At 33.5% G+C, this 14,955-nt stretch overlaps 2 protein-coding genes across 5 annotated transcripts; both read left to right on the forward strand.

Moving 5' to 3' along the window:
• The first annotated feature begins 3,935 nt into the window (after positions 1-3,935).
• On the forward strand, positions 3,936-8,452 carry LOC141666576 (E3 ubiquitin-protein ligase RSL1-like). Of its 4 annotated transcripts, XR_012552293.1 has the most exons (6): positions 3,936-4,087; positions 4,498-5,130; positions 5,718-6,478; positions 7,203-7,351; positions 7,557-7,723; positions 7,843-7,982. XR_012552293.1 is itself a non-coding variant. In XM_074472643.1 (5 exons), exons 2-4 carry the CDS (start codon positions 4,684-4,686, stop codon positions 7,315-7,317), a joined length of 1,323 nt encoding a protein of 440 aa, XP_074328744.1. In that variant the 5' UTR covers positions 3,936-4,087; positions 4,498-4,683; the 3' UTR covers positions 7,318-7,351; positions 7,843-7,982. The 4 variants fall into 4 exon arrangements, 3 of the variants coding, with proteins under 3 accessions (XP_074328744.1, XP_074328742.1, XP_074328743.1); XM_074472643.1 differs by lacking the exon at positions 7,557-7,723; XM_074472641.1 differs by lacking the exons at positions 7,203-7,351; positions 7,557-7,723 and having other exon boundaries at positions 3,937-4,087; positions 7,843-8,452.
• Positions 8,453-9,726: 1,274 nt separating this feature from the next.
• On the forward strand, positions 9,727-13,672 carry LOC141667810 (protein argonaute 2-like). The gene is made up of 3 exons (XM_074474432.1): positions 9,727-10,204; positions 10,826-12,005; positions 12,142-13,672. Exons 1-3 carry the CDS (start codon positions 9,799-9,801, stop codon positions 13,595-13,597), a joined length of 3,042 nt encoding a protein of 1,013 aa, XP_074330533.1. The 5' UTR covers positions 9,727-9,798; the 3' UTR covers positions 13,598-13,672.
• The last annotated feature ends 1,283 nt before the right edge of the window (positions 13,673-14,955 follow it).

Here is a 14,955-nt window from a genome sequence, read left to right on the forward strand (position 1 = left end):
GAGTCTATAAAAATGTTAAAGATCAGACTGGAGTATTTTTCTGTGAATAGTCTCAAGCCTAAGAATAAACTCTGGAAGAAGATCAACAAGATCATGCCTCGGAGAAAAGGTGAAGAAGCTTGGAGTTGAATAAATCTACTTTAGGAAAAATGTTCTAAGTCAAGATATCTACAAGTCACAGATCAAGTCATATAGAGAAGTTATTCGAGAACTCCAGAATGACTTATCGAGAAGTCCAAAATAGCTTATGGAGAAGTCTCAGAGATATCGACAAGTCAAATGAAGATGTGAAGATTGGAGATATCGACAAGTCACTTCTACATATAGAGAACTCAGAGATATCGACAAGTTAAAATGAAGATATGAAGATAAGAGATATCGACAAGTCATTTCTACATGCAAAGACTTAGAGACCTCGATAAGACAAGTTCACTAATAGAGAACTCAATGATCTCGACAAGTTAAAGACGTTTATAGAGAACTCAGAGACCTCGACAGGTCAAATCACTTATAGAGAACTCAGAGACCTCGACAAGTCAAGACACTTATAGAGAACTCAGAGATCTCGATAAGCCATTATACTTATCAAGATGTCAGATCTCTATACAACAAACTGGAGATCTCGATATGAACCTTAAGTACAGAATGCAGACAAGTTAAAGATTCAAGATTATCAATCAACAAACGATCTAATCACTTAGATTGAAAAGTCTACAAAAGCAGCTTGAAGAGTGCAAGATCAAGGAACAAGATTAACTGACAAAGAAAAGTCACAAACCTACACGATTTGTAAAGATTCATTAATCCAGAAATGGAAAGCTTTAGAGATAACTTAAAGTAGGGTTTAGTACATCTTATTGCATGTTGTGTACACCTGTGTTTACTAATCTATAAAGTAAACACTGGTCCTTTGCTTTGAAGTGTAACAAACATATCTAGATTTTCTTGTACTCTCTCAAGATAGAAGCCGAGTTCTTTACTTACAAAGAACCCAGAAATTTGTAGCAAGACATACTTAATTTTAATACAAAATTAAGTGAGTTTTGAAAATATTGTGTTTGTTGTGCATGCTTTATTAACTCTGTCAAAAATAATATTTCTACAAGTTAGACTGCTTTGTTCACCATATCCAAATAGTTTGAAAAAGCCTAAAATTAAAGAAAACACATTCACCCCTCCTCCTATGTGTTGTACTAAATATCTTACAGTCTCCTCTCATTAATTTTGTTCAACTATAAATTTACGAAGCTCTTGCATATGATTTTAGTAACAAATCAATCCTCAAATTAATTTTTATATAGGATTTCAAAAGTTTGTCTTAGCTAGTAGTACATATTTTCGAAAGTACATAAGCAGGCCGACATATGATCAGTTAATGTACAAAATTCATATGGATACTCTCACCTAATGTATATCTGTTCAAAATTATAATCTCCATATGCCAAAATCAACGTATAATCTAAAAATCAACGTAAGATAAAATATAAGCAAAGTAACATCTAAATAAAAAGAAACTAAGAGAACACAATAAGATCAACATTAACAATAATCTCCATTTCATAGTAACAACATTGAACATAACCATACCACAATATTAAAAACATCCGTAAACCAAAACATAAGTCACCAAAAACAAGTTCGAATCCCACTGGAGGAGAATTTATGATTATGCCTCCTGAGTCAGAGTCTGTCGCTTAAATGTGGTTTACCTTGGTTCACGTGGTTTGCAGTCTATTGCATGAGTCCGTAAGGTTTACCCCGTGCGCACCCGAAGGATAGCGGCTGTGGGTTATCTACGATAAAAAAAAGTAAAATCTTGTCATATCAAAAGCAAAATGCATCGAAACACAAATTATCTTTGAATATCATAAAATCCCTAAGTCTAATTTAACAAAACTGTATAATACACATGTTCTGTATTTAATCTAACTTAAATAATGCATGATTGTATTTTAAAAATCATCAAATTAAGTTTATACATAAATTTCTTGATATTATTGTGGTGAATTTTCATTAATATACATGTTCATCTAAATTCAACTAAATACATCTAAATAACAATCTACAATCTCATGTCACTAAATATATCTAAATAATCACTAAACTGTTCATCATATTTTGAAGATTCACTAAATACTCTTAAATAATTACTTAATCTTTCAACAAAATCAATCAATTTCATCAATATTTTTATTGAATAAAATCAATTTATGAAATAAAACAATGCAGAACATTTTAAGACCTAATTCAACATACCTCCTCTAGTCCTAGCCATTTTTGCTTCAATAAAATGCTAAATATGATATGTTTGAAGATTAATATGTTAGATTACATAATAATAATTAATAAAACCCTAAAAATTACTAAAATACAAGCATGCATTCATTAAATTAAGTTTATATGTAAATTTATGCATATTACTGTGATGAATACCTTTAAAACTATGATATATATATATATAGGGGAATGATCAAATACAAACTAAAATTAAAATAGAAACTAAGAACCAATCTAAACCATTAGATCTAGCTAATCTAATGGTCCCCCCTAAATCACCCCACCCAACTACTCTACACCCTCCCACACCCAATTTCAGTTTTTCCCCTCCTTTATTAATTTGATTTTTCCCGTCAAACCGTATTTTTTTTAAATCCGATTTCACTGTATTTTTCTACATCTCTCAACGATCGATTTGTATACCATATATGTTATATTTCAAATTATTTTTTTTAAAAAAAAAATATTTGTTTTATAGTTTCTATTCTAATTGGTTTATAGTAACCCATATATATATATATATATATATATATATATAGTCACAAACTTTGAATTGAAGTTCTTCGTTGCAGCGATGTTTGTTTCGGTTGAAAAGTAGTTTCGTTGAACTCGTTTTTTGAAGGTATACGGAGAAATAATGTTGAAATTAACTGAATAGATGTGAGAACTCGGGTTTTGATGGTTGAATTTAGTGATTATTTCCGTTGATTTTGTTGAAGACGGTGATGGAGCAGTTTTGTGTGCGTGTTTTGGGTAGCTGGTTTTTAATTTTAATTTAAGGTGCAAATATAAAGGAGGTGTGTTTATGGGTTGGGTTGAGCTGGGCTGTTTTGTTTTGAGTTGGGTTGTTTTGTTTTGGGCTGGGCTAAGTTTCAGTTTTTATTTTAAGGCTGTTTCTATTTCAACAACTCCCTATATATATTAATGATTATTTAATGAGATAATAAAGTTATATAAATTAATTTATATTAATTATATAATAATGAATTAGTATTAATGATTGAAATAATTAGTTTATGAATATTAATTAAGAGTATTGTTATGATTATATTTACTTAAATGAATATAATAAATAATAGATAATAGATTATACTTTTTTATACATTTGTCAAAATAAAAAGATAAGAAAATATTATTTTATTAAATATTAAATTCATTAACATTTTACTGTATGGATAAGTGTAGGTCAATTGTCCCATATATTATGTCAATTGTCAAGTAGTCTAATAAAACAAAAACACCCATTCTTTCGTAACTACTTTTATCGGTAAAAGAATAATACTACCATATCCTGTAGAATCTGTTCCTTTGACCAAGATGGGTCATCTATTTTTTTTATCTTTAATAATTGCAGCCTTAATTAAAAATGGCAGACACATTAAAATAAGCAACATGAATCAATTTATTTCTTATTTTAATTTTTTACTGTTTAAGAATAAAAAAATTTGAACACTAACAACTCAACTAAATAAGAATTTATTTTTTGTCACCCTGGTCTTATGTTCAACGCTCGCTCAACATAATTATATATTTTTTATGACAATTACTTATTTTTAAGAATATAAATTATATTTAAAAATAATTGGTGAAAGAATGAGATTAAATTAATCGAGAATGCCAACTCAACAAACAACACAGACCTTCCAATTTTCATTCCTTTGTTGATACGCTATTAACATTAATACAGTACTAATTGATACACTTTTTTTTTATTCCATTTTTCATTATATTTCCTTATTATTATCTAAAATTAAGCATATAAATACCAAAGCTCTGTGGAGACAGACCCAGATGCCAGTTTGTTTGTCAGGTTAGGCTTTATCATACTCTTGTTTTTGTCACTGTTTTGTTTAGTACTTATGTTTGTGTTAATGTATGTATAGACAACATGTGCAGAACCCAGAAAAGAATTAATGAGAATTTATTAGTTTGAATTTTTTTAAGATAATGGTGATTTTATGTCTATAGTGTTTAGATTCTTGTTTTTTCTTGGTTTTGTATTAGTGTGTTCTTGAATTTAGGAGAATTGGGTGGTAAAAATTGAAGCTTTATTTATGGGTTGATTCTTTATTGTTGTTATAATTGTGGGTTTGTTTTAGTTTTAACTTCTGGTATGAAGGAGTTTAATTTTGTAAAGATTGTTGATTTGGGATTATGTGCAGGTTTGGCAATTTAGATTATAGATCCAGTTTTTATGATGGTTTTTTTTATTTGATTTAGGAGAAAGAGGCGGAAGCTCAATTTTATTTTATATTGAATTTTGTGCAATCCATTTGGTTGAAGTTTGAGCTTTAGATTGTTCTGGAATATTGTGTTTTTTGTGAGATATTTGCTGGGAATTTCGAGGACTCGTCTGAATTTTTAAAAGATTTGGACTTGCTTATTGCATTAACTGAATCTTGAAAAATGGAAGCAAAAACTGTGTTTGAACCTGGAAATAATATTGAATTGAAAATTGAAGATGACGAAGACGAGTTTCAAAGCTGTTGTGGAGATGAAACTGCATTAGAGGAGAAGGAAAAATCAAGCTGTTGTAAAGATGAAAATGAATTAGAGGAGAAGGAAGAATCAGTTGAGGAGAGTATAAAAGATTTTTTGGACGGGTTCTCTGTAAAGATGTTCTTCAAGGGTGTATCAATAGATGTTCCGGGAGATTCTGGATTATCTGGCATTGGGGTGTTTATGGAAAGGTCAGCTGAATTTCCTGTAATTCAGGTGCAGAAAAAGCTTGATTTTTGTGTTGAGGAATCGGTTGCCGATTATTTAGCTTTGATGGATGGCTTATCAGAGGCACTGCAGAATGATATTAGGCGTGTACAAGCTTTTACAGATTCTGAGACCCTATATAATCAGGTGAACTCTTATTTAATTTTATTTCATCCATTTACATGGTTGTATTTAAATGGCAGTGAAGTCGTTGACTATGCACACATCATTTTAAGCTCATAGATGATACGCCCTCAATATTATACCTGCACGCATCATACATAGCACACTGTTGAGAAATGCTTATATGCATTGGAATTTGGATGTAATTAAAAACAGTTTTGCTTATAAACCTCTGGCTGTTGGTAACTTGTTATATAGTCATTCAGACACTTTGTTAAAGAGCGTAACGTATTATTTATTCTTTAGTTTTCTTCATCTATTTAAATGCATTATGTCGACTGTTTATTTTAAAATAAATGGTGAAAATAATTCAGTAATAAACTTTTGCTGAATGGATACTTCAGGATTTCTTACTTTACGTCGATGTGTTTCTACATTGAATGCATATTTGTAATTTGTGTATATACATTGAATGCATATGTAATATAGTATTGATGCAATTTACATTCTGAGCACTAATTGACCATGCTGATTTTATGTATACAAATTTAGGACCTGTATCCTGTGTATCAAAATTTTACGTACATCTGAAGTACCATGATTTCTTTCAGATAACATCTGACACAAAGCATGACAGTCCGCTTTTCTTGGCATTAAGCGAAAGGATTATGGAACATGCTAACCGTCTGGATTTATTTGATCTGAAGTACGTTCCTGATATTGATATAAGGAGGCCACTTCAGTTAGCCCAAATTGCGATTGGGATTGTTTCTTTTCCTGCCAAAAAAGATGCTGCTGTCGAAAATTGTTCCATATGTGGGAAGGAGAAGCTTGCATCTATGGTGATTACTGTGAAATGTTCCCACAAGATATGTTCCTACTGTATAAAAACTTATGTTGATAGGAAAGTGCAAGGTGGTCAAGTTCCTATTAGATGCCCTCAACCTAAATGTCGATATTATATTTCTACCTCAGAATGTAGATCCTTTCTTCCATTTACCTCGTATAAGTTGCTGGAGATGGCTTTATCTAAAGCAAACATACTCAATTCGGATAAAATCTATTGCCCCTTTTCAAATTGTTCAGTTCTTGTTAATACTAGTGAGGGCTCGTCAGCTGGTGCAAGTTCACCAAGTCAATCAGATAATAGTTGTTTGGAGTGCCCAGTTCGTGAAAGAGATATATGCATAAATTGTGGCGTACCTTGGCATTCCACTATAACATGTGAACAGTATCAAAACCTGTCATTCGAAGAATGGAATACTCATGAGATTAGTTTGCATCATCTAGCTCAAAATAAAAGGTGGAGGCAATGTGAAGAGTGTCATAGAATGATTGAGCTTACACATGGCTGTTATCACATGACCTGCTGGTAAGATTACTCCAAGCTTTTTATGTGCATAATTAGCTATGGCATGCACATTTTTACTTGCACCATTTAATGGCTGAGCTTGCAGCATATTAGTATCTGGTCTTTTTAATTATAATTAATGATATAAAACTAATTTCTTTATCAGTTAATTGCTTATAACGATCACCGGATCAAACAGGAGTTTTCTTGCTTTTTCACAGGTCTCTATATGTTATTTCCGTATTCCTTGTGTATTGTTTTAGCTTTTTGTCTGTATTATGTTTATGAATCTTTCTCTCTCTGTTCTTTAGTCGGGGAGGCCGAAGCTAGGGTATAAAGAGCCTTTAGCGTGTAAAGAAAAATCAATTGTCGTTTTAAGCTGTCAAAGCAACCTAAGTACTAAATATTCCCTGTATTTATAGGACTGTAGTATATAATAGCTATAGCAATTGCTATATAATAATGGCATCAATCATCCAAATATGCAATGCACTCTAATCAATTATTTGTCTTCTAGTTTTACTATCCTTATTTTTGTATGTAATACGTATTTGTTATTTTGAGTATAAATGATAATGCTCGTAACAAAGAATGAGTCTCCAGTGGCATCACAAACAGATAAAAATCAAACTTCTCGAATCAAATTGAATCTTGCTTATATTAGCTGTGAACTTGGTACCTAGGAAACATGGTTGTCCTTCTTGGCTTGTATGTCCCGAACATAATTTTTGAACTCTTAGTATAGGTGTAGCTACAACTCTTGGTTACGAGCAAATTCTCCCAATCTTCTAATCCTCAGTCTGCAAGGATTATCCCAGCAATTGGTGGTCAACAATCTAATACCGTCCTTACTTCTCTGATTGTATAATTGTATAGCACAGTTCGATGCTTCTGGTAAGCTGTTATGGACCTTCAGTTCTTCAGAAATATAAGTTTAATTTTTTTTTTTTACCTTTTTAAACAATACAGCGCTTCCTCAACAGTCTGTAATCGGCTGAACTCGTGTAGCAAAAGGCTATTACTTTGTTTCTATAAAGTTATTGAAGTGTTTGTACCACCGTCAAAATGGCAATTTAATATTTATTCTTTTCTTTTACAGAACATCACTGGACTCGGTTTTGGCTGTTCAAATTTTTTGTTTGTCATGAATTAAATTTTGCAGTCTACCAGTAGGAAGATTACCCAGTAGCAAGATGAATGCCTAATATTTATTTTTCAGTTGAAAAATATTAAATATGCATATACTGTACATAAGAATTTTGTGAGGTGTGCAAATATTGTATTGTACTTGTAGCAAGAAAAATTATGAATTTTTTGGAATATTTCTCCTAAAGTTATCCAACATAGTGATCAAAGTCAACTATTTTCATGATTAATTTATGCAGGTGTGGACATGAGTTCTGCTATTCTTGCGGTGCTGAATACATAGATGCACAACAGATGTGTGAGTGTGCATTCTGGAACGATAACTACTCTGGCGATGTGATGACTCACCCTTCCCAACAGTTTGAGCAATGGGCATGGGAATCATTTGGTTCTCTGTCCACGATGATGGATGCCTACTCAGAGCAAGAGAGATCACAATTGGCACTCATCCAGAGGTTCCTTGCCGGAGGTTTTAGTTTGAGTGACCATCAGCCAGACCAATACCCTCCACACCACACAGACTCGTACGTTGATGCCATGAAGGATCTTCGTCAGCTTCCTTGGCTTGAGAGATTCGTGTCAGTAATAAGTGATGACTACTATGATGAGTATATCCAGTGAAACTTTAGAGTACTGTTAGGTTCAGTATTGTGAACATAGAGATAAAATGTTTAGCTTCCCAACATAATTTGATTGGTAAGAGGGAGTCCCTCACTCTCTTGCTTCATTTGCAACTTATAGCTAACTTTGTGCTGAAAATGAAGTTGTATGATATGCTTTCTCTTTGAAAGCAAAGGACAAAATTATACGAAATCGAAAAGCATGCATTAGAGAATATATATTTATGCATTTGATTTGGAAATACAATAATCATCTTGCTGGTGAATCTATTTTTTTCCCTGTTGATTATTGTAATACGTAGTAATTACTCCCTCCCTCCCTAAAAACGTTTCCTATTTGTGTTGGACACGTTTGTCAATGCACACTTTTGATTGTTAATATCTTTAAATTCGTATTAGTATTAAATATAAAAAATTTACTGTATTAAAGTACTGATAAATATGAATCCAACGAGATCACTCATGACTATGTTTAATATTATAGATTAGACGTAAATTAGTAGTCAATCGTTTAAGCGTGAAGAGTACCGAAAGTCAAAAGAGGAAGAACAAAATGGGACGGAGGGTGTACTAATTTCAACAGCAAAAGAGAATGTTTTGAGAACGTTTGACCGGCTTGACAACAGATTTTTCCTTTTATAAGTATCACATGTTCACACAGCTAAAGTTAAACTTAATGCCAAAAGACACGTAATTAAATTTCGCTAAATGATAGAATTTTTGGTTTAAACTATAAAGATAACGTACCAATCTATGCAAACACGCAACTCTGACTATTTTTGAATCAGAAAGAATTTAGTTGGAAATCTATGAGTTGGCTGAAATCGTTATGTGAGTTGGCACGTCCAGGTATGATTAATGTTTTTGCCAAAAAAAATAGTTAATTAATCTGTTTGTTTTATTTTTTTCTAAAATTTTCCGTCTCGTTTAACTTTTTTATTTAATTTTTAGAAAAAAATTGCATGTTTTATTTTTTATAATAAATAAAATAATAGTATTTACAAAAAATATGTACCGTATTAATTTTCATATTCGCTAACAAATTTACATGTATTAGTTGAATGTGTACAAAAATTTGGTGCACCTAAATTCTTCAATAAAAACAAGACAGGTATCACATCATTATAAAATTATACTTACAACATATAATATCTTAATAAAGATATTAGCTAGTATTAAAATACAGATAAAATAATATAAAATCTGTTATATTAAAGTAAACAATGTAACCACATCTGCAGAGTTTGCACCGATTAGTCCGTCACGTTTTAAATATCGATGTCTTTGAGTCATTGTTTTCATCCATCTCCCCGTTTATAATTCAAAATATTCGGTTCTATTCTTCTTATCCCTCTGTAATACAATATAATTCAAAAATCTCGCACACCCTCCCACTCTTTCCTTTCTGTCCCACTCTCTGTTTTGCTTTAATAGTTGTTGCATGTAGAGTTTTAGACTACATGAGCAAACTTCTTTTCTTGCATGTACATATTATTCCTTTTCATAACTTTAATACTTGGTTGATCTTACTTGAGCTACATTTTTTTTTCTTTTGTTTAGTTTTGTTTTAAACAAATGGAACTCGGTAATCGTGGCCGTGGCAGAGGCAGGGGTGGTGGTGGTCGTGGAAGAGGAGGAGAAAATAAGCATCAGTACTTTCAGAATGGTGGTGGTGGTGGTTATTTTAGTTACCACCAGCAGCAGCAGCAAGATCAGTATGTTGAGTATGGTCAGTTTCAGAATGGTGGTGGTAATGGTTATAATTATCATCATCAGCAAGCTGGAAGAGGAGGATATTATGGTGGTGGTAGAGGTAGGATTGGGAATCAGAATCAACCACCGGGTCAATGGGCTCAGAAGGTCCCTAATGGTGTTGGACCTCCTTCCGCTGTGGTGGGAACTACAGTCCCAGGTTGCGGTGTTCATGGTGGTGCTATAGCTGCTGCTCATCATCAGAGGAGGGATCCTAAAATTCTTACCGGTACACTTTAAACTTTGCCTTAAATTTTTCTGTTTTGTTTGGATTGTGTTGATATAAACCCTTTACTAGCTTGGTTATACACATAGTAAGGTATGATTCAAAGCTAAGGATTATACCAAGTTCTGGTTTTTGTTTAAATTTTTTACTTTCCAATTTTTCAGTGATTGAACTGCTAATTGTCATGTTCATGACTCACCTTGTAGAAATTGTGTATTAATAATGCCAAAGATCACAAATTGGATTCACATTAACAACATTAATTAAAATAGTCCATTTTGTCACATAACCTATACTACATCATTTCGGAACACTTTTTGGGGGAATCCGTTGCAGGACTCATTGAAGGTAGGCATCTCGTCGTGTACAAAAGAGATTTTTTTAGTATAAATTGTTAACAATGTAACAAAATCTGAAACTATTTTAGGCAGAGAATAGTGCCTTCTAAGAGTAATAGTTTACATGTAATACTTGCACATTCAGCCTGTGGATACTGGATAGTAACTTCTTCTCACTTGTTTCTTTACTGAATTCTTCTTACAAAGAACTGGAAGAGAGTCATCTCTTTCATATTATTTAATATTGAAAATTTTATATAGCTTTTGGTATTCAATATTACTGCAGAAATGAAGCAGCCACAAGTATCAGATAGTCCGCCCTGTACGGAGAATAAACTTTTGCCGATGAGAAGGCCTGACAGGGGAGGTTTGATTGCTATTAGGCAATCCCGGCTTCTTGTTAATCATTTTCCTGTGATGTTCAATTCACAGAACACAATAATGCACTATGATGTGACTGTTAAACAAGAGGTTGCTCCTGGGAGCCGATCTGCAAAGAAGCCAATACCAAAATCTGATTTGAATTTAATTAGGGAGAAGCTTTTCTCTGACAAGAGCAAAGGATTTCCAATGCAGATGACTGCATATGACGGCGAGAAGAACATTTTTAGTGCGGTCGTGCTTCCTACAGGGTCATTCAAGGTGGAGTTATCTGAGGGGGAAGACAAAAAAAGTCATAAATACACTTTTACTATTAAGCTAGTAAATGAGCTTAAACTCTCCAAGTTGAAAAACTATTTGAGAGGAGACCTTATGATTATGCCTCGTGATATACTTCAGGGTTTGGATTTAGTGATGAAGGAGAATCCATCTAGGCATAGAATTTCTATTGGTCGAAGCACATACTCGAGAGAATTCAGGAGAGAGGATGACTTGCGGTGTGGACTTGCAGCATTTAAAGGCTTTCAGCAAAGTTTAAAGCCGACCTCTCAAGGACTAGCTTTGTGTTTGGACTACTCAGTCTTGGCATTTCGTAAGCGAATGCCTGTTATAGACTTCCTTAAAGAGCATCTTCGAGGTTTCGTAGGGGTAAATGATATCAGAAGGCTAAAAAGAGATGTGTTATATGCATTGAAGGGATTGAAAGTAAATGTCACTCACCGAATTACTAAACAGAAATACACTATATCAGGATTAACAGACCAGAACACTAAGGACCTAACATTTCCTCTTGAGGATCCAGAGGGCAAAAATCCTCCAACAAGAGTTAGTCTTGTAACTTATTTCAAAGAAAAACATGGCATGGAGATTATGCATAAAAACATTCCCTGCTTAGATGTGGGAAAGAATCACAGGAAAAATTATGTCCCTTTGGAGTTCTGTGTTTTGGTTGAGGGGCAGAGGTATCCGAAGGAGAACTTGGATAAAGATGCTGCTTTGCTGCTGAAGAGGATATCACTGGCCCCTGCGCTGGAGAGAAAGAACACAATTTGCCAAATGGTCCGAGCTGATGATGCACCTTGTGGGTAAGTTCTGTTAATTTTTGTTGTTCAGCTTTTCTTTTGGACTTGATAGCTTCTTGTCTTCTTTTTTTTTTTAAATTTCTATTTGTCGTAGATGGTTCATTTCATAGAATGGTACTGAAATTTATATTTGTCGCAGCGGGGAGTTGATAAAGAATTTTGGAATGGATGTTGTCAAGAACATGACATCAGTTGTAGGCCGCATCCTTTCACCTCCTGATTTGAAGCTTGCTACTTCAGCTGGTAAAATTCAAGTAATTAAAGTTGACAAGGAGAAATGTCAGTGGAACCTTATTAAAAATTCAGTGGTGGATGGAAAATCTGTTGACAATTGGGCTTTGATTGATTTCAGCTCATTTGATCGTTACAATAGGCTGGATAAAGATAACTTTGTTAGGAATCTAAGAGGACGATGTAAAAATTTAGGGATCGGGATGGCAGAGCCTCATGCATGCCGAGCTACTGACATGCATGCGTTTACTGATGTTAACAGACTTAGAGAACTTCTCGAAACAGTTATTGATGAAGCCAGAAGAAAGAGTAAAGGTCAGCTACAAATTGTTCTTTGTGTGATGAGTGGAAAGCATCCCGGCTATAAGTACCTTAAATGGGTTTCAGAGACTCAAATAGGGGTAATCACCCAATGTTGTTTGTCGAGTCACGCAAACAAAGGGAGCGATCAGTATCTAGCAAACCTCGCCTTGAAGATAAACGCCAAACTTGGGGGCAGCAATGTGGAGCTCAATGACAGCCTACCATGTCTTGGTGGTGGAGATCCTGTCATGTTTGTGGGGGCTGATGTGAATCATCCTGGTGCATGGAATATGACATGTCCATCAATTGCAGCAGTTGTTGCCTCTATGAATTGTCCTACCCCTACTCGCTATGCAGCAAGGGTTTCCCCTCAAACCCATCGCAAAGAGAAGATCGTGAATTTTGGAGCCATGTGTTTGGATCTTGTTAATACATTCGCTAAAATTAACAATGTCAAGCCAAAGAAAATTGTAGTGTTCCGTGATGGAGTAAGTGAGGGTCAGTTTGACATGGTTCTGAATGAGGAGCTACAGGACTTGAAGATGGCAATTTATGAGGAAAATTATCGCCCAACAATAACTTTTGTTGTGGCTCAAAAACGGCACCACACTCGTCTATTCCTCGAGGATCAAGGAGGCGATGGGCGTAGAAATATCTCTCCAGGGACAGTTGTGGACACAGTAGTTGTTCATCCATTCGAGTTTGATTTCTATCTCTGCAGCCATTACGGGAGTCTCGGAACAAGCAAGCCAACACACTACTATGTTCTGTCAGACGAGCACAACTTCACATCTGATCAGCTACAAAAGCTCATTTACCAACTGTGCTTTACCTTTGCTCGGTGCACCAAGCCTGTCTCGCTCGTGCCACCAGTATACTATGCTGATCTTGTCGCTTACAGGGGAAGAATGTTCCAAGAGGTGTTGATGGAGATGCAGTCGCCTCATTCAGCTTCATCGACAACTTCGTTCACATCATCCACTTCTTCATCTGCTACTTCATTTGATGACACGTTCTACAAACTTCACTCAGAACTCCAAAATATAATGTTTTTCATCTGATAGCCAGTGTGGTCCATTTCATTGGCTATATGGAGTTTGTGTTGAATTTGGTTGGTAAATATTATAACATGTTTATATTAGATTTATGCATCCAAATATAATTGCTAATATTATCTATCTTTGTAACGACATGTTTGTCCTTTCCTTATCACGCACAGTTTATGTAGCTAAATACATTCACCACGACAAAGATGAACCAAACAAGTTCCATGTGCATATGGCATTACTTGACCTTTAGCCAAACCGTCCTTCCATTTCTGCTCTTCAGTTTTACAAGAAGATGTACATATAGTAATTTCTATATCCGGATCGAGATATGCGTGCAACAACAGTCACCAAGTACATATATTCACAGAGTCTTTAGTCTTACTTCAATACAAACTAAATTAAAATTTAAACTACAAACTACACCTCTCATACACAACTATACATAATTCCCTACATTTTAATTGAATTTTTCCCGTCAATTAGTGAACTCTTTTTAAAATCTAACTTCACTATATTTTTCTATATCAGTATGAATACCATATTTGATATGTTTCGACAAGAAATCACTAATTATGTTTACGAGAATCACTAAAAGTACTGGTTCTGAAATTAGTACTGATTTCAGTTTACTGATTCAGGTAAGTTTAAATACTGATTTGTCGTCAAAACATAACAAATATGCTATGCAAATCGATGAGTGGGAGATGAATAAAAATACGGTGAAATTATTTTTTTAAAAACTTAACCAACTAACGGGAAAAGTAAAATTAAAAACGAAGGGGAAAGTGATTAAACATGTGGGTCTCATTGGTTTGTAGTTTGTATTCTAATATTGGTTTGTATTTTGAGCATTTGTCTATATTAATATATCATCTTTGAAAATTACTTGATTGTCTCTTGGAGAAGTAAGATTTCAAAATTCATATGCTAAACAGTTTATTTAATTTGTTTTAAATAATAAATTAAATTAAATGGCTTTAAGTAGTTCAAAGTATAAATGTTTTTACTTTTTCTCTCTAAGTAAATGTTAATATGTTTGTGTTGATTTGATAAAGTACTCTCTCTGTTCCTAAATTAGAATCGTTTTGATTTTTGACATGCATTTTATGGTGTAAAAAATAAGTACTTCCATATATTTTTTTCCAAATTTCTTTTAATAAAATATAAATATTGAATTTTAGTTCAGGAAAAAGAAAATTTGAAAAAAGTATACTGAAATATTTTTTCTTTACATTTTAAATTAAAATAAGTGTCAAAAGTCAAAACAACTCTTATTTGGATGAAAGCCTATGTAACTACTTTTTGTGATACTAAGAGAAGAAACAATAGGGACAAACAAGATAATTTAATTGTGGAGATCAGCAAAGCAG

The sequence above is a fragment of the Apium graveolens genome, chromosome 6 (genome assembly GCF_009905375.1).
Source record: "Apium graveolens cultivar Ventura chromosome 6, ASM990537v1, whole genome shotgun sequence".
In the NCBI taxonomy this organism is placed as follows: domain Eukaryota; kingdom Viridiplantae; phylum Streptophyta; class Magnoliopsida; order Apiales; family Apiaceae; genus Apium; species Apium graveolens.